The following is a 21,753-nucleotide window of genomic DNA, read 5'->3' on the forward strand; positions in this document are numbered from 1 at the left end:
TCGATCAAAGTTTTGCCTAGTCAATCTCCCAACAGAGTCACATCTCCTTAAGTCTTTGAGCTTAATTTATTTTATATGTAAAGTATGACGGCTAGACGCCGTAGCGTCCTTCTACCTTAATGTTGATGTTATTTTAGCTCGAGAAATACTGAAGAAATTAAAAAATCTCAAACAAAACCATGCAAACTTTGATATTTTATAGAAATTATAAAAAAAACTCCAAAATTTTGACCTTTCGAAAACTCAATCAGTGACCGTTGTGCATCGGTGCGCGCGCTATGTTTGTGCGCCCGTGTTCAGCAGAAGCGTATTAGCGGTAGCTTTGCCATTTTCAATTTCGACCACGTACTCAGTAATTAAGTTTGTTTCAATCTTGACAGATCGTTCGTATGCAGCAAAAGCCCTGAGCTGCCCTCGCTAGCGTGCGCACTAGCACAATCACAAATAACTATCGATTTTCCTAAAAAAAGTCCTGTACATGCCATAAGGGGAAAGGCGTTTAAATGCTCGTCGTAGTATCGTCGTTTAGTGGTTCCTTTATCTAATCGATAGAGTAAATGGCACACAAGCAAAGTTTTTTTTAAATTCGACTCACAGTGAATGTTTTTAAAAATGAGTGGGCACCGTACTGCCCAAAGAAACGGTTTTAAATTAACATTTCCACACAAGGAGGAATGGAGATGTAAAACGGGGAGCAAAAAAAAAAGGAAACAAATTGGGGCGCAGAAAAACAGGTGGACACTCTCTTCCTCTACCAACCACTCGGTACATTTTTCCGCCTTTGCATTGAGATATTTTCAGTAAAATCTCATTATTTTGTTTGTTGTTTGCGAAGCAAAATGAAATGGGCCAATGGGCGCACGCAGCACGCATTGAGGGATGATTCAATTTCCTTGTAAGTAAGGAAATTAAATCGAACTTCAACCTACTCATCATCGAGCTACAGGCACCACCACACAGTGGTACCCAACTGAAAAGCAGAAAAATCAGTCACGTTCGCCTTCGCTTTTCGTCCCGAAACCACCGGGATCGAGGTCATTTCCGGCGTATTCACCGAGGTCGGGATGCGCTAGAGAGCTTTAACAGTACAACCGAAAAAAAGGAAAAAATAAAAAAGAGAACAGAGAAAGAGCCTCCGGCTTGTTACAGTGCATAAAAATAGTCAACGGATGCAAAACAGAGACCGGGAAACGACCTCGAGCAAGGCAGTGCAAACAGATGAATCAAAGTGGATCACCATGGCACCTACCATCGGTACGAACGGAGCCCCCGGGTGGTGTAGTGCTTCATTAAATAAATGAAAATCGCCCAAATTAATCTACTAATAGGCTAGGGCCCACCGTGCAGGCTCACCACGACCGGCGGCACCACCATCCCTTCGACCGCAAAATCTCATCCTCCCCTCGTTTCAAATTTACTCACGCACAGGTGCAACGGCCATCGATGCGCTGTCGGCCGGCTACCGGACAATACTGATCGACGACTGTTGCCGGGGAGTCGATCTGAATGACATCGAGAGCACCAAGCAGACGGTAATTTCCAGCAATGGCGTCATCGTTTCATCCCGCGAGGTACGTACGGTGCCACGCTCTCACTACTTTCGAGTTCTGACGAAAGCGAAATTAATTACTATCGAAAGAGCACTCAGCAAAATTACCAAAAAACCCTAGCAAAGGTCTCCCCCCAGCTTTCTGTAGAGAACAAAAAACACAAGGAATTGCTTTCGAATTAAATCCTTTCCTACCGGCAGCGCCCTTTTACGAGAACTTCGGGAAGCGTGTATTTATTTTCCGGTCACTTCTCGATCACAATCTTCCTTTCCTGCATCCATTGGTACGAAGATTTAAACCTCGAACTTTTCTTTTCCGGGCACCGGTTGCAGGTGAAGGCAATGGTCGAGGGACGGGATCGTCGCCCGGAGCTGGGTTACAAGTTGGCGATGGAGCTGAAAAATTCCGAATCGGACCTGTCGAAGAACAATGCCTGCAGAAGACAGTCCCAGCAGCAGCAGCAACAGCAACAGCAGCAACCATCACAGTAAACCACTCGCCCGTCCTGAGTTCCACGCCACTGATTGGCTCCGAGAGGGCAGTTTCGTTCGCCGGTTCGCCTTTGTTGGGAAGCTTGTGCATCATCACCATCCTGACGGCCAACTGGAGGGCGGGGGATGGGGGATGGGGAGGGGGGTCCTTATTTCATCGTTTACCATTTTTGGGTTGTCCAGCATCAGGTTTACATATGTACGTGCGCGTTAAGGGCTCCATTCGTTGAATTTTATCTTTTTTTCTCCCCTCTTTCCGTGTGTGTGTGTCCAGAATGCAAAAGCTTATAAAGCATAACCTTTTCCTTTCTGCTTTGGCTTACCTACCTCGAAGGCACAAAGCAACAACAAAAAAATGCCCGAGCGTAAATGCTTCCGACGAGAGCGACGAGTCATAAAGCTTCTTTCATTCGAATCCGGTTTTAGCCTCCCCTCCCCAACCGTTTCCTATTCCTAGGCTCCAGTGTTCTCGTGCTCATGCTTGTGGTGTTTAGGGTTTTGCCATCCCTTTTTTGTGTGTGTGTGCTCCTTTCTGTACATGTGGTTCTCCCAGCTTCTTCGGTACACGGTTATGTTGCACCCATTACCGTTTTATAGGTTTCGGGCTACGCGCCGCACACCTTACTCCATCCGCATCTTCTTCCGCTTGCCGACTATGGAGGGGGAAGAAGCAAATCACAAAAAATAGAAACACTCCAATAAAACCAGGGAAGGCCGGGTGAAGGAGCGGATCTGATTTAACCGAACGACGTCCGTAACGATTCTAGCTGGTCATCGAAGTTTATGGACCGATCGGACCAAGAGAGAGGCGAAAGCAAAAAACAACACACAGTAACCAAAAAGCCCGCAGTGATGAACGTGACACATCGTGCAAACACACCTATCCTTGTGCCGGCCCAACGGGTGTGTGTGTGTGTGTATGGGGGTTGGTTCTATTCATCACCCACCCAACCCGATGCCCCATAAAACGGGAAGCCAATGATTTTGTCGTGGGTCAAGGTGTAAATTACATTTTACAACCATGTGTGCGTGTGTGTGAGTGTGTGATGAACCGTCATAAACCCGATGCCCGGTACCGTTTGTTCTGCTCTATTTTGCAATGCGGCGGCGGGATTTGCTGTTATTGTTTGTATTCATCACACACACACAGCGCCATTTTATCAGGACGATTGAATTTAAATCCAGGGTTGCCCTTTTTTGATCTTTTTTTTTTGTTTTGTTTTGGGTTTTTTCATTCAACAACCTTTGCTGCTAATCGGGAGAGAGCCATCAAAGCACCCAAATGATGATGGTGGCTTTGTGTGTGTGTGTGTGTGTGTTTGTGAAGTGAATAAACGGGAAAATGGTGGTTGTTTAAAAATCATGGTGCCGATCATTATCATAAAGGATTCCATCACTTCTTTTGTTTTTCAGTGCTTACTTGATAGTGTAGAATAAGGTGGTGATGGTTTTTTGTTTTAATTTCTAATTAACGCTTTAAATCGATCTAGTTGGTGAGGGTTAACAGTTGGGGTTAACAAATATCTTGTAGTGTGTTATAATACAGTATAGAAAAATGCGCAATGAAAACTGCAAAAACCAGCTAGGGGAAAAAGAAAAATGACCAGTGTCCAGCAACAGACATCACAATTCCTCAGTTACTCAAAATTTGGTTCCGTTTTTCTTATAAACTTAAGTGACTTATTCCATCAGCGTTAAGAGAAAAAATACCCCCAAAAAAGGGAAACGATTTTACTCATTTTATAGCGTGTGCATTGTGTAGCGGTAACTGTAGATACTTAAACATTCGGAGCTAGCTGAGCTTTTGGGACGCAGGTAGAATGGTAGGCAGAAAGCAAAACGAACAAAATAAAAAAATAGACAAAAACTTACAGAACCATTAAGAAAACACCAGAGAGCTTACGCACACCATTTGTACTACCAATTGTTTAGAACATTGTTACACCGATGTTAAAGAAAAAAATGTAAGGAAAGGTGAGCAGGATTGAACGTGGAATCGAAACAGAAACACAGGTGAAACTGGTACGTTTTACAACGTGTTAGCATTTCGAGATGGTTTTTCAAAATTTATTGTCCCATTGTTGCTGGATATTGCTCACGAAGCGTAAATGATTCCATAAAGCAGACAAGTATTGGAGGAGGAAAGGAAAGAATGCGAATGCGATTGAAACATTTACCCGGGGAGGACAACTACCATCATAGGAGGACGATGGAGAGTCTGGGTTGAGGGACAACATTTTTCGGTGACGATTCGATACAAAATAAAGCGGTGCATCATCTGCAGCTAAATGTTTAACGATTCCGAGTGGTCAGAGTTTTTTGCTGTTGTGTGTCTTTCCTTGATTTTCTTGAAGTTGTTGGGTGCATATTGAAATTATTTCAGCTCATCAGATATCAGACGATGTCAGGTAAGTGTATGCAATACTAAGAATTCTGGAATGCTTATTTATATTAACTTTGAAGAAAAGTTAGGGCGTGATTGCATACCAAAATAGCTCTAGCAGATGAATCCTCGTCTCATAGAATCTTCCGGTGGCCATTCTCGTGATTCTTCGAGCACAAACTCTCAACTTTCACACACGCGGCAGGACTGGAGATTTTCACACACGCGGCAGGACTGGGGTTCAAATCCCATCCAGACCGCCTTCCCGCAAGTAGGACTGACTGTCCACCTACGGGTAAAATCAAGTCACAGAAAGCTCCAGATATGGCAGGCCGAAACCTTTCGAGGTTGTAGTGCCGAAGAAGAGGATGACGCTAGGTGCTAGCGTTGAATGTCAGATGTTTCGTATGGGAAAGATTCTCCTAACTGCAATGCAGTTCATTGGCACACATCCGCTTTATCAAGTAGAATGCTCATTATCTTCGACGTTGACCTTGGAGGTTTACCAAGCTCAGAAAGCTTTGTCGTTACAATTTGCTAAGTCTTGTAGCGTATGAGGATCCTCAAAATTCCGGGCACGGTTGACCTTGTCCTGCACCGCTGATAACTTAACGAACGGCTTGACTGCCAGATCTAGACAGCAAGAACAAACCTATGACGGTTTCATATCACAATTTGCTTTCCAAATTTGGGCTTAGGCGAATGACTCATCTTAGAATAATTCCGAAAGGTTATGGGCCTCAGTTGTACTCGTAAGAAAATATCTGATAAATTCATGCCACGTTCGTAAAAGATATTTAGTCCACGTGAGACGACGTTAGAATAAATCAGCAAAACAATATCAATTACAGATGGCTCTCGGTTGGCTTTAATTTTTTATAGAAGAGTTATTCTTTCTTTTATGTATAAAATCTTCAATATCATTGAAATACTTCTTATTAACCTTGGAGCACAATAGTAAGTAAGTAAAGTTCATTTGAATCGTTCTCCCTTAACGTTGTATACGCAGTTCCGCACGATCTACCAAAACTTCGCTTCTCAACCCTCGGCGGATGAATTTCCCCGGTCCGGAAATAAACTATCATTCGCGCACAGACGAGCGAATGAAATTCCCGTTCCCTAGGCCACGGCTGCCCAGAATTCATCGCTTGCTCATCAAGCAACCCCCCACCACCAGCAGCGTCACAATAACCAGAGCATGTAATGTCAAGATAGAGGCTTCGGACAAGTGTAATCCGACTAAATGTTTTCCCCCGCTCAACCTTCCTGCACCTTCTTCTCTTCCGTCCACACACCGTGCGGCCAAACCGATGGAAACCGATAAATCGACCCTTTGGCGGCGCACGGAGAACGATAAAGCTTTCATTAGAGTTGCTGTAGCTGGTGCGTGTAGTTCGGTGGGGTTGCGCTAGCTTGCGGGTTGCCGCACACATTGGGCGTCACCTTTGACCTATTGCCGGGATGGTGATGGTCGGAAGCGCACACACACACACGCAAACACACGATGTGTGTGTGTGTGCAGGTAAGCCTAGCGACCCAGATGACGGATCAAAACTGATGAGAGCCCACGTGGTTGGAACGGTGAAACCGACCGGTGGTAAATGCCAACTCTTTGCGTAAAGTTCTTAACGCCAGGAAGCTGAACGACTCCTGCTGCACTAGCTAAGCACATTTTCATACGATCCCGGGGGTTGTAAAACGGGGGATCCCCGCCGCCTGGCCTGATACGGGAAACCGGGCGCTAAGAATCTTATCGTTTGAGCTTTCGTTTTCAGTGCACGATAGCGATTCACCATCCCGAGGGGAGAGATGTAATTTATCACTCCTACTGGGCTTGCGGGCACCGTAAAGATGTATTGGTCTCCACGAACTGTCATCGATGTCATCGAACGTTCCTCCCTTTTGGCCCATCGGACATCGATTGACCCGGGCCACCACCACTACGGTTCGATCGATCGGCACGGACGAGTTGTGCGATGCAGTTTTGCTATTTTGATGCGTATTTTGCCTTTGCATCTCATTTCGTCCCGGGGTGGAATCACCTATGGAATCATGGAGCAATGGGATTGCTGTGTTAACCGGTCCCGTGATCAAGGGATGATATTAAAATAATCGATTTTGCACGACGATGAAACAGCGTGTAATGTAATGGTGTTGTGTGCTTTTCTCGGTTATGACATTCGACGTGGCGATTGTATGAGAAATGTCATAACTGTGCGCCTAAAGGTATGCAATAAGAGGGATGTGTTAGGTTCACTTACCATTATCTTCGGATTTCTGGACGATTGAACTGACTGATGATTCTGAAAGAAAAGAGAAGAATTTTATGAGATTTCAGAGAACATTTAGTGTTTCATTTTACACCGAGACAGCTTAATGGTTACAAGCAACGCCTAAAGCTAGGCTATTTTAAAAGTTTGTTTATAATTTTTTACGCAGTTCTCAAACTTCTCGTTCTTCAACAAAATATCATTTGATAAGAAAAATTGCTATTCTATCTTTAAACCGTCGATTACAACGCACAATAGAGGAAAAAACTAAAAGCTACAGCCCAAGTTTCCCATCGCATAACATTCGATAGAACCTTATGTCCCTTGAAAGTTGTACCTTACCTTCGCCGGCCGAGAAGAATCACCACACGATCTCATTTGAGATCGATAACAATATATTGATAAGAATTTTATGAAAGAGCCACCTTCATCTTCAACCTTTTCCCCATTCCCAGTTGCTTGGGAAAGCAAAACAAAAACTCGTCTTAGAAAAGCAATAAAAAAACACACACACACAAACTCCGATACTGCCCTGCCACTTTATTGCTGGCTGGCCCTCATCCTGCCCCAGCGGTGCTTGTAACGTTACTCGTTTCGGAAATGTACGAGTTCGAACCATTCTTGACGTAAGCTCTCGGGCTGCCGTGCAGTGGGCTCAAAATGGCTCGTTAGCGAAGACCACCGATCTATGTGGCGCAGCAACGAGCAAGGTTTAGTTTTATTTCTATTATGAAAACATTCCCTTCACTCCGGCCGGGCATCTTGTCCCGGAATTCCACTATCTAGAAGCTGCCGCCCCGTTCCCCCGGTCTTGAATTTCTCCCGGGCATGGGTCTGAAAGGAAAGTTTATTTCTTCAAGCTCGAAAGCTCCCACAGGAAAGGCAAGATCCTATGCCGGGGTTTGTTTCTAGCCGCGTTTCGTTATCTGCCCAAGTGCTAGAGCAGCCGTTGCATTCCAGCCTTCGGTGGAGAAGATGAGCAAAAAACAAAAAAAGAAAAAAAAACCCCGGTGCTCCATCACCCGACAGGAGACGGTTAGAGGATGAGCAACAAAACAAGAGGCAAAACTATGCACACAATAACAAAACCCTGGGCTGGCCACACGGGGCGGCTCAGCAGCTTCCGTTACTAGTTTTCCTCACATTAACCTAGGCTTCCCAGGGACCGATCCGACTCGCACGGGCAACTAGTGGTGCAGAGAGGGGTGGTAAGATAAACATATCAGCGATGAAACTTTCGCGACGTGAAGATGTATCTTTTCCTCCGGTGGGGTTTCCCCGTACTTTACTGCTGCATTCTCCGGCTTACCTTGCGCTAGGTATCGCCGGTTGAGTAGGGTTGTTTTTTTTTTGTCTTTCAAAGTTCCTTCTTTCTTGCATTGCTTGCTGCCATCCACTCAATTTGCCATGCAGAAGGGGCGCAGAGAAGGAGCGGATAAAGGAAGTGCAGTTGCGATGAAGCGAAGAAGCGAAAAGTGCAGGATATGGACATTCTTTATTCAACTCAACAGCCACATTGCCACGTGAGCTAGTAGGTAGAGGAAATAGAGCAATGAAAAATGGACGTCGACTCGGCGGCGGTTACTTCGACCGGGGAAGATAGACCATTAGTTTCAACCGCCATCGATGGGTGGAAGGAGGGAAACTGTGTGGCTGTGGCTGGCAAAGTTTGAGTGGAATGGGGATTAAAGCAATTTTAAAGATTTTCTTTTTCCTATCTCGTTAAAGGCACAGAGTAAGATCTGGATAGGATTTGAAACGGATTCGTGAAGTGTCATCGCTGCGACTAAATGCTATTCATATTTTATTTTACTCTAAATCATAGCAGGCTAAAACATCACTGTAGACAACAAAGTAGCACAGCCACAATGAATACGTCTTTCAAATTGCATACCTCTAGGCGTTGCGGTAACACTCTAAATACTGATTACTATTGATATCAGCAAGAACTCTCTATACCTTAAAAATTGAGTTAAACATTTCCAAGAATAGCTGACAGTTTGGAACCAACATTTTCAATCCTCAATGGTAAAAAATCAGCAGCCGAAACCACCTATTGGGACAGGTGCAACTGTTTGCAAGCTGCCAGTCAGGAACCAGGCCAGGCCTGAGTAAACATTTTCTGTAAAAAAACCTCTCGTAACGGATGAAGCTGGGCCTGTATAGAATATGTACAGCCCAAACACTCACATAAGCCAATCAGACATACAACGACGTCGTCCAACACCGACGAAAAGCCCCTTGATGACATGCCTCTACAGTAATGAGCTCCAGGAGATATTGAATAATCTCACTATTTTGCAGTGAATTAAGCTCACCCGGTTCGGTAGGTCACGACAGGTTGGATAGCTCATGAGGATTGTGTTGATGGGCATGTAAGAAAGGCATAGATCACGACAGACGACAGCGTTTGATTTAGAATAATTGAACGACTTCGAGAGCTTTTCCTAGTCAACTGTGCATTGAAAGCTGTCACGCGAAGCGCGGGTAACATCGACAAGGCGTACACCCTACTGAAACGCGTACTTGCCTGCCTGAAGCTCTGATCGTGATGAAGCCCACCTGGGAAGCAAAGCAGAGACCTTTCCTGGGGGAAATTTGTTTATTATGGACTCCAAAAAATCCTGCGATACAGAGGAAGGTGATTGTAAGAGACCCCAAGCATAAAAGAGCACAATGAACTCGTTGGCTGGATCAGGTGAAGTCGAATCTGTTAGAGATCGGAAGCAGCCAAGATAGGAAGACTGCATCCATGGACCGAAATTTCTGGGACAGGATACTCCAATAGACATATTACACCCCGGGACTTCCAGCGGGAAAATGAAATAAGAAAATTGTTGGACGCTGGTCGGCAAGTGTCTTCGTTTTGCTTCCACTCTTATCCATCATTGAATATGATCTAATATGAATCATTTGGCGCCGTGACGTAGTTTGATGACCATCGGCAAAGAACCTACACCAGAGTTTGAACAGCATGACGTCATTAAGACATTTTTTTCGTACTTTTTTACTCTTAAATTCGTCACCAATTGACGAAGTAGAGTCTGATTCTGTGTTTGTGTGTACTTGGCTGTGTGTAGAAAATGACGCCATATCCGCCATCTCGTTTGTTTGCGAGCTGTACCTTGCTAGCAGTACGTACGGCGATCTCTGCAGGCACTTGCCTCCCTTCAGTTTAAGGACATCATCCCAGTCAACTAGCCGGCCATCAGTCTCGTTCCAGCAAGAAGCGGGAAACACATAATCAATCTCAATTATTTTTTATGCTGCTTATTCCATTATGAACTGACTGGTGCGCGCGCGGACTGGACTGGTCGTCGTCGTCGTCCGCCTGTCGTCCACGGTCCGCAGGCTTCATTTAGCCCGCGTATTCATCACAGCGGGTTTTTTTGCGGTGAGCGGAATGGACGGAAATCCATCCTCGAACAGAGCTTGGGAAATCGGTTCGGTGGCGGTGGTTTGCTGTGGGCTTCATTTTTGCATCGAATTACTCGTGGCTCAGTCCGGATCTTGGTCTGCTGTTATTGTTTTTCCTCTCCACCGGACTGCACTCTCCGGGACGGCCGCTGATGCTGGCCGTCTTTTTTCGCCGTTCTGCGGTGCAATCAAAGGCGCAGATATCGGGCGCTGCTGGCTTTTTGCTGTTGTTGTACGCTTGTACGCTTTTCTTTTTGCCTTCCTTGTTTTGCCGCGTTTCTCAAGGAGCTTGTTTGCGCAGACCAATCAACAAGCATGGTGAAGAATCGAGAGTAGAAAAAAGGCAGAAGCATGAAACGTCTCGCTGCATCGTTACATCGTTTGTTCGGATCGTCTCGGTGCTCAGCATGTGGCACCCCCCCCCCCCTCGTTTTCCCCGTCCGTGTGATTGCTCGTGCAGGAAGAAAATGAACATTTTCCACGACTAAGTGGAATGCACAGGGCAAGCGAAAGCATCATCATCAGCCCCGTGTACCGACCGACCGGGCACCGGGCGTCTAGTTGCAGCGAGCCGGAAAAGCTGCCACACTGGGCAAACTCCCTCCGGGGTAAGAAACGATTGTTTTCGAAATCTGTGCCACTTGTCCCTTTAACACACACACACACACACACACGGAGCAACGGACACACCTAGACTGGTGGGGGCCAGATTCAAATCAGGTTCGATTCACACAAGCTGCTACATTTTCCTTTCGAAGCACGCTTATTTTGTTTGCAAATAAGGTATTAGGAAGGAAGCTTACACACATTCGAACAGTGTGATGCATCCGGATTCCCTCTTGACGTGACTCCGCCTCTCCAATCCCCTGCGCTCACACGCACGAGCCTTTTTCCGGGCTCTCGGTTTCCGGGGCGCGATTGCAGCGCGCGCAATATTCATTACTCAAAATGATTAATGCTTTCCATCATTATTCGCAGCACACTCGCTACACGGAACCCGGACGCGGTACTCGGCCGCAAGACAAATGACGACTCTTGTCCGGACAGCATCGCACAATTAGTTACATTTCACGCTCCAGCGTCGTGTAGTGTTCGGAGGGCCTCCCCACGTTCCACGCTATGGTTGTTTCGTCATATTTATGGTTTAACTTCTTGTTCCGGTGTGTATTTTTGCTTTGGTGTTTCGCTTTGCTTCGGACGCGCGTTTACTACTGCTTCGCTGGGCGGACTAGGGTACGGTTGATAGTTTAGTGAGTAGCTTAGTACGGTGCTGTTGAGAGGATGGGATTACTGCGAGGAAAGAATGATCCGAAAGCGCAATGGCAAGGGTATACAACTGAACCTGAGCGGCTTGATCGTTATTTGTTCGCTATTTTATCGCTAGTGTTATTAAAATTTATTGAGTAAATTTTAAGATTTAAGTTTGCCAAGGGTCTTTCTTTTTCTCTTTCTTTCACACTGAAAGCTCTAAAGGTCTTAGGCTACCATTTCTAGCTTTCCTTGGCATAATTTCTTCCGTAGCTGGATAGTCAGTCCTGAGTACAGAGAGGTGCTTTGGATGAGATTTGATCCCCGGTCCTACCATGTGAAGACTGGCACTGCTATCGTCTCGGTAGCGTCCTGTCTCTGGGTTAACTGTGGCCTTTGGATAACTTCACAACCATATAATGGAATAACAAATTTAATCAGGGGAACTTTTCATAGCAATAATGGACCTTGATATTCATCTTTAGATATTTTGTCCAGTGTTTGGATCAACCCTGTTATGCTGCAAAGTGATATAAATATTGTTGGATTGTTTGTTTACATCACCACGTCACATCATTTACTTTCGGAAGGGCTTAGTTCGAAAATTAGTAGGAATGTTGGTTTAATTAACAGTTTCTGAATAGAAAGCTAATAGTCCATAGCCTAAATATTCTATTTCTTTGGCACTACAACCTCGAAAGGTTTCGGCCTGCCATTTCTGGCTTTCTGTGACCGTAGCTGGATAGACAGTTCTGCGTACCTGGAGGTGGTCTGGATTGGATTTAAACTGCGATCCTATCGTGTGAAGAACGGCGCCGTTATCGCCTCGGCCACCAAATCACTTCAATCAAAAGTCCATAGTAGCGTAAGTAAAATTAACCTAGTGGATATTCCACTATGAACGATTCAAAAGTCCCTTTACTCCATGTAATGCTAATGTAATGGCTAATATGTTTATAATTTTGCTACAATTTATATTTACAACAGAAGTTGGAGATTGATTATTCACGCCTAAATCTATAAACGACAAGGTTTTCTGATTCATCAGTTCGTAATAAAATGAAAAAATAACAAACAAAAAAAAATAACTGATTGGAAAAGATAAAAAATGAGCAAAACCAATGACGTAGCACAGCAGGAAATTATGTTATAAAACGCACCACAACCATTCCTAGTGCTTCATTGAACCCGCTCTCAACCTTCTAAGTTGAGTACGAACCCGACCGTACCCCGGGTGCTGTTTCGCTTCGATTTCCATTCCATTCATCACTGTCAGCACCGATTGGCCTCGGGGGTGGCAAGGATCGGCAACGATTGTGCAACCATTCGTTCCCTTTTGCGACCGTAGCGACCGAATCGGACAGTTGATGGACGAACGCACGCGGTTGTTCCCCCGGCGAGGCCAGTCCCGTTTTCCTACACCGATACGATTATGAGAGCAGAGGTCCGGTTGAATTGTGTAAGAATTGCTTCATTAACCGAACGACGGCACACGGTACCGGCAAGCTCTCGAGGCCATCCAATCGAGCCCGATAACGGCACTGCGCATCCACACAATTATGCAAACTAAACACATACCACGCAGCACGCACATGGTGCGCCGAACCCTTTGGAGATTTGTATGAGAACACTGGCCAGCTGTACGATAAATCACACCAAGCGCAGCCCGAAAGCGGATGGGTCCAGAACTCTCAAAGGGCACACGAAAGACACACACACACACGCCGTTGAATGTTAAAACAGTGACAATCACGTCACTATCACCGGCAGGATAAGATTTCGGGAAGCGGGGACAAAATTTCCATCCGGGAAAGCACCCGGTTTTTCCCCGTTACGTGCGGTGGTTGTGGTAAGGAAACGATCGAACTATAGGGTCTTCCCATCACACAGACGGGAAGCCTGATGAAGCCCAAGGGAACGAAAACTTTTAACCTAGATCAGTTGGCGCGGGGAAGCCCCATCCCTACTCCCTTTTGGGACAAGTTTTCTCGGCCCGGCAAAGGATGTTTTCTTTTCGACCGGGCAAATGCAGATGGTGGTGCGTTTATTTAAGCCATAACTCAACATCACCATCTGCCGTGGGTGATGATGGTGGTTTCAATAATTTTCTTCCCTTCCCAATTGGCCAACACACAGGGCCAGCAAAGAACCCAGTTCCTCCGTCCCCCCCCCCCCCCCCACCCTGCACAATGAAAATGGAATGCTAATGTAGACGATCCGCAACCGCTGTACATCTGCTCAGTCGCGCGTTTGGTCGAGCCTTGGGAAGAAACAGAAGAAAGAAAAAAAAAACTCACACACAACCAGATTGTCCTGACCGCCTCGGCTACTAGTGCTGCTGCATTTAAATTTCCCAATTTTCGGGTTTGGCGGGGATGCCGGCCATCGGAACGCTCCCTAAGGTGGCTTAAGAAGCGGCGACCGAACTTGCCGAAGCCCGTAGTGCGACCGATGAGGGAGAGACATCCTTACCCATAATCGTATCAATTCGTTCAAATGGCTCATTCGTTTCCTCGCTGTCGGCACAAATTGGTCACCAAACGATGTGATGCCGTCCGCCATCATCGTTGCTGTCAGCGGCATCATCGTTTCGGTTCCCCTGTCTCCCGGGTGTTTTCCGGGCCACCTCACCCGCCAACCACCATACCATTGTGTGTTCGGAAGCGCGGAAAAATAAAGCCATAAGCACGGGATTTGCTGCTGAAGTAAATGGTAATAAACGTAACAGAATTGATGTCCTGCCGTTTCCTTCCCCGGCGAAACAATAACTTCCTACCTCCTGGCGCTTTCCTAAGCCTCCAACCACCGTCCGATCTGCCTGCCGAAAATTACCTACCATCTAGCCAACGCTACGGGAAGAAACAAAATTTAGGTACGGGCTCGTAGTGAGAAAACTACCAGGCGTCTCCATCAGCAAACAACGCTCTCATCTCATCTCACGCGTAAGCGAGAGAGAGAGAATGAATCCGGCAGCTCAGGGCCAACTCACCCGCTCACTATCCATTGCAGAGCGAAACGAGCATTTCCCACGCCATTACGTCACGCAATGCATCCCGTGCAATATATGTATGCGCGCGTATGTGTACGTATCCGTACCGTCACGGACCATCCCTTGGGGAGTGATTGCAGTGATTTCTGGGCCCTGCTTTGAGCCCCCCCCCCCCCACCCTCACTTGCTAGTAGTGGCTTGTGAGCGTGTATGTGTAGTAAACAAACAGCTGAGCTACGGCTGGAGATGAGTGCCTTGCGGCACTCACACTTGCACGGTGAGAAATTCACCAGATTCATCAGAACCAACGGGAAGTGTTTCGTGAGTGACACCGAGAGCACGTGGAATTGTTCATGAAGCGAGTAACTGTGTGTGTGTGTGTGTGTGTGTGTGTGTGTGTTTGTTGGTTATGTGCATGTTTCAGGCATTCAAATGGCAGTTGAAATTTGCATCTGCCTTATCAGCATATCTGTTTGCTCCTTTTTTTTTGTTTCGTTCTCTTGCTACTCTAGCGCCGTTGGCCACCTTCTATCGGCCGTTTCGGGAAAGATAATCGAAGTCGATTGGCAATAATAAAAGAAGGCCAGGATTACTACACTACATTTAGCGGGAACGAAAGGGCGATGAAAACGGGCGCAGAGTGGCGAAAAAATGGCTGACTGTGGTGTGGAATTTTAAAAACATAAACAGCTTTAGAAGTACCACCTGCCGATAAGCTTGAAGGTCATACTGTCACTTGGTTTGTTTTTTGTTTGGGGAAAAATGGAAAAAAGGCTACGTACTTATAGTAAAACCCCTTTTATGCACAAGTTTATTGTTATGATGGTACACAAGCTAGACGTGCAGATTTGCATGTTAAATCGTTGGTGATGTAAGTTACTGTTTCAATTTAGGAAACGACTCAGAATGAATAGCAATATTAGATATAAAGCTTATGGGAGTAATGAAATATAGAAAATCCGTGACACGGATAACAAAAACGATTGAAAGTATTTACGGAACTGAGTATTTATTGAACTGTTGCAGAAAAAGGCTCAACGCCGTGTTTTAAACAAAACACAAATTCTTTATAAAAATTGATCGTTTTTAAAGTGTGCTACTTTTGCAAAAAAACAAAAACTGTAAACATTTGTCACATGCTAAAAGAAGTATCGTTACACTTACATTCAATTGTTGATTAGTATATTATCTTTTTAATTTTTTAATAACGGCCTAGCCGTATTGCTGTTAAATAATCAGCTATTTTAAAATGTTAAACAACTCATAAATGTTAGTTATGAGCACACATTAATGCCTCAAAAAAGTTATTAAAATAAATTTTAAATACAACAGAAAACAAGGATATCAAATTGGTTTCAAAAATGAAGCTATCGTTGCAGCGTCTTCTCTATTGAAATTTTTGTCTGGTAGTTTTTTCTTTAAAAATGTGCCCATAACTGACTATCATCGTTTCCCTAATTTTTTGTACCAAAGAAGTAGCATAAGTTTTGGGTTTAATTATTACTTCGTTAATTTTGTCTTCACTATGATGATAATAAATAATTTCTAGTAAATCAGTTTGAAGCTACTGGCTTCGAGCCCTAACTCCATGTGTTCGCTCATCTGGCGTGAGATCGGACGCTCCCCAGAATGCTCCATCATTTTACCACCCTACGGCTGTGTGCTCCACACATAGGAGAAAAATCACCAACGTGAGCGCAAATCTAGCGAACATGCACAGGAGCTTCGAAAGGAGAGCAAACACGAAGGGCGAGAGCGAGAGTGAGCATTTCGCTATTGAGCACGCAATGCGTGAGAGAGTGTCAACAAATTGGGCACGAGCACAGATCGGTGGTGTGTGTACCTTAATGACCGGATTGAAGAGTAAAATCAGAGCCAAAGCAACGAGCATTCCAACAAACAAAAAATCGTACCTTCAATACCGATCCTATCGACACGCTCACGCTCTCGTTGGGTCGGTATCACAGCTACGGCTGGCCCCAAAAACCACGCGGTTCACGTTCGCTCTCACTCACAGAGAAAGACGTGAACGAAGCAACCCGCCAATCGTAGCAGGGGTGAGTTTGAAATTCGCACAGGACTCACATCGAAGCAGCCAGCAGCAGCAGCATCCAGGGCAAAAATTGGTCACCATCGATTTCAGTCAGGTGTAGTCTGCGTTGCGAACTGGTCGGAACTGTTCTGCCTTTGGCACTCCACCAGCGGGTCACCAGCGGTTTTTTTTTTCACTCAGTGAGTCCTGCCTATTTTTTTTCTGGCTGAGCCAATCTGAAGTGCAAAAGAGTGTGAGGGCAAGTAAAGAAGAAAAAAAAACACATTCAGTGAAGCAGCAGCAAACGAAAAGCCCCCAGAATCGGATGTTTGGTGAAGCTGGGGTGCTCAATCGTTCAGGCACAGCCCCTCGAATCTTAGTCAGCAGATTTAGTTTCGTGGATTCGTGTGCGCGGAGTGTGTGTGTGTGTATGTGCGACGGTGTGTCCCAGTCAGCGAAATTATGGTGATGGTGGTGTTGGTGGGGCTGAAGTTTTCCGAACTGGAGCAAACAAGATCTGGAACGCTTGGGTGCGTTTCCAACGCCCCTGCCCAATCGGGGACGGCACAGCAGCTTCAGTCGCTGTGCAGTTTCGCTGGCTACTGTGCCAGCGGCTCCGTGTTTGTAGCTTTGGAATAGTAATCCCGTAAAAACATTCACATCGCTCTCGGGTTGCTAAGATGAAGACGAAAAAAATCAAGGGTCACAGGAAACAGAAGGTTTTTCCGCGATGGTTTTCGCTGCAGGATCCAAGTGGGCGAGTAACGCTACCAGCAGCGGTAGCATAACCGAAAAGCAAAAGGAAAATCCGTCAAAAATCGACAGTGAGAGAAAAGCAGAGAGCAGCAAGCCATGCACGGGGTAGCTTTTTGTTGTTTTCGTGCGTTTTGCGAGTGTGGTAGCCGTGTAGACACGTAGGAGTGCCCGTGTTTTTCGTACCGTTCCATCCTCTGCGATAGAAAACACATCTCAAAAGGAAGGAAAAAGTAGCAGAAGGTGAAGAAGAAGCAAAATTGACGGTCCTTCATCGAACGCGCGTTTTCTAAAAGCGCCCATTTACTACGGGCACTGATCAAAGATCAAAGCCCGAGAAGAAGTCGACCTTTCGGTCAGTTCAAGTAGCGAAGTTAGCAGCAGAGCAAAGCCAAAGAAACCAGATAGAATTCACCGCAAAAAATGCGGCAGCATGTCTGTGTGTGTGTCTCGTTCCAATGTTTTGTGGGTTAGTGTGGGGCTTTTCCATCCCTGCTCCCCAACGGTACCATGGACAGAAAAGTTTGGCCCCGGTCCAGTCATTTTCATTACACATTCCTACGCTTTCGGTGTGCCGGACCGCGTATTCATACACGCGGGCTTGTAACGCGGTCACGGTGGAACAAAACGAAAACAAAACCAAAAAAACAAAACTCTGGAGCTCGATCACAACAATTTCCTTACACTTTATATGAGCTTTATAGTGATCGGAACGGAAAAAAGGTATTTCCACACAAACACTCACACAACGGGAAATCCTAGGCAGAAAGGAAAAGCGAAACATACGGCATCTATGGTAGGATTTTTCGATGGGGCAAACAAAAAAAAACGAGCAGAAGTAATGGGAAATTAATTTTGGGCATTGCTCGTCCAGTTTTACCGAGCGATTGATGAGATTCCTGTGGAAAAGATGCGTGTGCGTTTGTGTGAGTGAAATCGTTTCTTTTAACGGCCCATAGCAATGATAAGGAGCAAGATTGAAATACTTGCCGTTTACGGTTTAAAAATGGACTAATTGGGAATTTTGATTGAAGCATTCCGTTTGCTTGGGTTTTCTTTTTCCTAATTGGACCCGTTGTGCTTCAAGGAAATTTTCTTCTTCAATTCCAATTATTGCAAAGGAGGAACTTCGTTTCCTTACGATTTAGTAGGTATACAACACTGGCAGAGTGAAGGGTGTTTGGTTTATTCTATGTCTTTTTGCATATCATTTTTGGATAAAGGCAAGAAACATACAACAAATCTAATGCACAGGACAATACTGAGATTGAATTTCATTCAGTCTAATTCGAAAAATTCGGCTGTGATTTAAAGCTCGTCAAAGCCCGAAACTCTTAAAGTGTCTCGTTCTTCTTTACTAATCTTGTCCCTAAATTTTTACCAGCACTGAGTCGCGTAAAGCCCGCTCCAATACGGCTGGAAATGTTCGTAAACGACCCCACAAACAACGCGGAACACAACCACCACCACCACCACCAGCAGCGTGATTTTTCATTTACTGCCCGATAAATGAAGCCCGCCGAATAGTGTGACGTGCGTTTAGCGATCGAAAATCGGGATCTAGCGTTTTATGACGAACCGCGCAAAGTGTCGATAGTTGTTGTCCGAAAGGAAAAATATGTGCACTTGAACGTGTTTGTGAGTGCGTGTGAGGGTGCTTGTGAAGGGGGTGCCTTAAAGTCGGAATCCGACAGGCAAGCAGGCAACGACCGACCGACCGACCGAATACGTTGAAAATTTATCGATACACAAACCGTAAACCACGACCGTCAAAGGAAAAGTGAAGCAAGTGAGCAGCCAAAGTGAAAAGAGGGGTGAAGGAGAGGTGTACGAGCGAGGACGCGTCTGGCCGGTAAAGGGTCAACACGGTTGGGAAGGCAGCACAAGCAAATACCCTCTGAACGCAACCAAAGAAATTACATCTTCCAGGTAAGCGAGATCAATCTTCACCTTTTTCGTCCTTCGCTTTAAGAGTGGGGGAGAAATAGAGAATAGCGAACGCAAAAGAGAAAAAAAACTACTATAACAGGCATGAAAGACTAGGCGTCTCCATGGAGCACGCTTGCGAGAAGCACATTCCGGCAGTGACCGCAATCGGTAGGGAAAACGGGGCCGATGCTCGAGTGGTTTTCGGAATGAAAAGCGAAGTCACAAAACAATTGCTCCGTCTTCTCGATGTGTGTGTGTGTGCGAGTTACGTACGATAGGGGGTTGCGTTATTTAATGATGTTGCTAGAGAGCCGCTAGCGGAATGCGATAGAACACACTGCTGTTTGGTGTGTGTCAGTCAACAACGTTTCAGCACACACCAACACATACGGTTCTTCTAGGTAGCTAAAAAAGGGTTGGACTTTTGAATTTGCTTTCATTTAGATGGGGGTTTTATCAGAAGCATTTTTTTTTCTGGGCCCCCTTTTTTACCATATGCTTGTAGTGGGTTGGGAAAATGGATTCCGGTCCAGGACATAAGCCCCCCCATACCTGGAAGGTGTTAAAATATAAAACTTTAAACATTTCATCCCTATCCGACACTAAGCTCTGGGAAGATGGGAAGCTTACGTTACGACACCACGCCACGCGAAAAAAAAAACACAGCGGTTTCTGGTTCGAGCGTGGTTCAAACGCGAAAAAACAAAGACGCGAACGAACCGGAATGAAAGCGATAAGAACCCGAAGCAAAAACAAACAAACATAAAAATGAATGATACACACACAGAGAGAGATACAGGACACAACAAAATGACAGGAATTCAGGTTTCGTTTTTCAACTCGCGTTTAAAAGAGCCTCTTTTTTGCTGCCAGCCTACTTCGTCGTCGTTGTGCTGTTTGACGTAAGAAATAAGGCCAGTGTGTATGCAAAGCAGCACCACGGGCAATGGACGATCATCACCAGCAAGGGATGCTGTCTGTGTGCGTATAAGGGATGAAGAAAAGCTTCCGAAGCGCGTAGCAACGGGCAGTAGCCCCATTCGACTACCAACACCAACGTGAACGTGCGCGCGTGTTATCAACAACCAACAACACACAACCCCGGGTACGGTACGACACGACTACAGAAGAGGCTCCCGCGCTCCAAGCATTCCCATCACGCTGCTTGGATGCTGCAACGACGAGCGTTCAAAACGCCCTAACCCCCGAGCTTTCTCTGCGCTCACTGTTTACTGCTTTCTCCGAAGCAATGCCTCTCCCTCTCTCTCTCTCTCTCTCCGAGTTCGTGGAAGTGTGTTTGCTCCGTATTGTTTTGTACGCTTACCGAGCTACGGAAGAGCAAACGGTGCTGAGAGATAGCTGTTTATATGACGGCTCTTGTGTGGTTGGTACGCGTTGCTTTCACTTCGTACGTGCTGTACGGTTGATACCGAGCACGAGCAATGGCACACACTGAGCAACGTTGAGGAAGGGACAGTAAGGCACAATTTTCCAAATTTCCCTATCATCTGTGAGCGCGCAAATCCCTTCCATTCCATCTGACGGATGACACTGACTACTGTTCGGTATGTGTGAGTGTGTGTCTGTGTGTGGCGGTGACTAACACACTGTTAAAAAGGCGTACGAAGCGTGCTTAAATATGTAACGCGTAGTGTTACATTCTCATCCTTCATATAGCTTTTCTCCGTTTTTTTTTCTTGTGTCAAGCGGTGGTTTCCGACCGGTGGCTTGCGTGTCGAGAAAATTGAGCTATTCGCTCCCAGCTCTGTTTCTCGAGGAAGAAACACTGGCTAGGAAGAAGAAGCGGTGGTACGAAAGCAGGGGGGCAGGGGGGTCAGAGAGGACTCATCTCGCGGGTTCTTCTACCTGTCACACCAACACAAGCGCACGCTTACAGCCCATCGAGCTGTTTGCCATGGTGACGGTTTTATAACAGCTCGATACGGTACGCTGACATGGACCATTTTTTGTGTGTTTTTCATCACATTTATTTGATACTTTTATACATAAATAGCTACTTTATTTATTCTACAATACAATGCAACTTGTTAATACAGAATTAAAAAAAAATGCTTTTTTATATTTGCCAACAAGAACAGGCCAGGCTAACTGTGATTTTTTGGGTGGAGAATGCGATCGCAAAACACTTCATCATTTCTTGCTGGCCGAACAGGAGAATAGAAATCACGGAAAATGTCATTCGAGTAATCCGTGGAAATGATGATTGAGTGTACCAATCATCCGGACGCTTTCATTGCCCTTGTTCTACAACCGCCCCAGTGGGGAAACAGCTGCCCAACCAATGGGCGTTTTTCCCTCTCATTTTCCATTCACGTCCGTCACCGCGTTTTCCTCGCTTCCCCTCCCATCGAAGGGATGTGAAAATCGGGAATCCGCCTTCGCCACTACCACCGGATCTCGGATAGTGGTGGGGTGGAGTAATTAAAAATCAATTTTCCATCCATCCTCTGTCGAGAGGTAGCAAATATACACGTGCACACACACCGAGGCATCCTCATCATCATCCTCAAGCTATCGATTTCGAAAGCACAACAGATAAGGGAAGAAGAAGAAGCACGACAGCAAATAAACCGATTGATAAGCGAGAGCACTCTCTGTAGGGCGGAATGGGTGTGTGAGAGCGAGATAGCGAGCAGGAGCTGGGGAGTGAAAGAGCATGATAAAATGATT

At 45.7% G+C, this 21,753-nt stretch overlaps 2 protein-coding genes and 1 long non-coding RNA gene across 26 annotated transcripts in view; 2 read left to right on the forward strand and 1 right to left on the reverse strand.

The window, feature by feature from the left end:
- The window catches only part of LOC118506435 (nicotinamidase), a 63,644-nt gene extending 59,303 nt beyond the window's left edge, over positions 1 to 4,341 (forward strand). For all 7 annotated transcript variants that reach the window (XM_036043555.1, XM_036043556.1, XM_036043559.1 and 4 more), the window contains exons 8-9: positions 1,429 to 1,571; positions 1,883 to 4,341. In XM_036043555.1, the coding sequence (XP_035899448.1) occupies positions 1,429 to 1,571; positions 1,883 to 2,041 (302 nt within the window). In that variant the 3' untranslated portion in view covers positions 2,042 to 4,341. The remainder of the gene's footprint in view (positions 1 to 1,428; positions 1,572 to 1,882) is intronic.
- Positions 1 to 21,753, reverse strand: part of LOC118506439 — an 82,115-nt gene that overhangs the window by 15,691 nt on the left and 44,671 nt on the right. The window contains exon 2 of the long non-coding RNA XR_004905501.1: positions 6,686 to 6,727. This is a non-coding gene — a long non-coding RNA (uncharacterized LOC118506439). The remainder of the gene's footprint in view (positions 1 to 6,685; positions 6,728 to 21,753) is intronic.
- Positions 16,373 to 21,753, forward strand: part of LOC118506428 (glutamate-gated chloride channel) — a 91,196-nt gene continuing 85,815 nt past the window's right edge. For 14 of the 18 annotated variants that reach the window (XM_036043546.1, XM_036043529.1, XM_036043534.1 and 11 more), the window contains exons 1-2: positions 16,454 to 16,580; positions 18,518 to 19,062. The gene's annotated coding sequence lies outside the window, so the exon portion shown is untranslated. Of the gene's footprint in view, positions 16,581 to 16,614; positions 16,634 to 16,662; positions 16,821 to 18,517; positions 19,063 to 21,753 lie in introns of those variants that run through there. The other 4 variants (XM_036043530.1, XM_036043533.1, XM_036043531.1 and 1 more) reach the window with 4 other exon arrangements.

This window comes from Anopheles stephensi, chromosome 2 (assembly GCF_013141755.1).
Source record: "Anopheles stephensi strain Indian chromosome 2, UCI_ANSTEP_V1.0, whole genome shotgun sequence".
NCBI classification, from domain to species: Eukaryota; Metazoa; Arthropoda; class Insecta; order Diptera; family Culicidae; genus Anopheles; species Anopheles stephensi.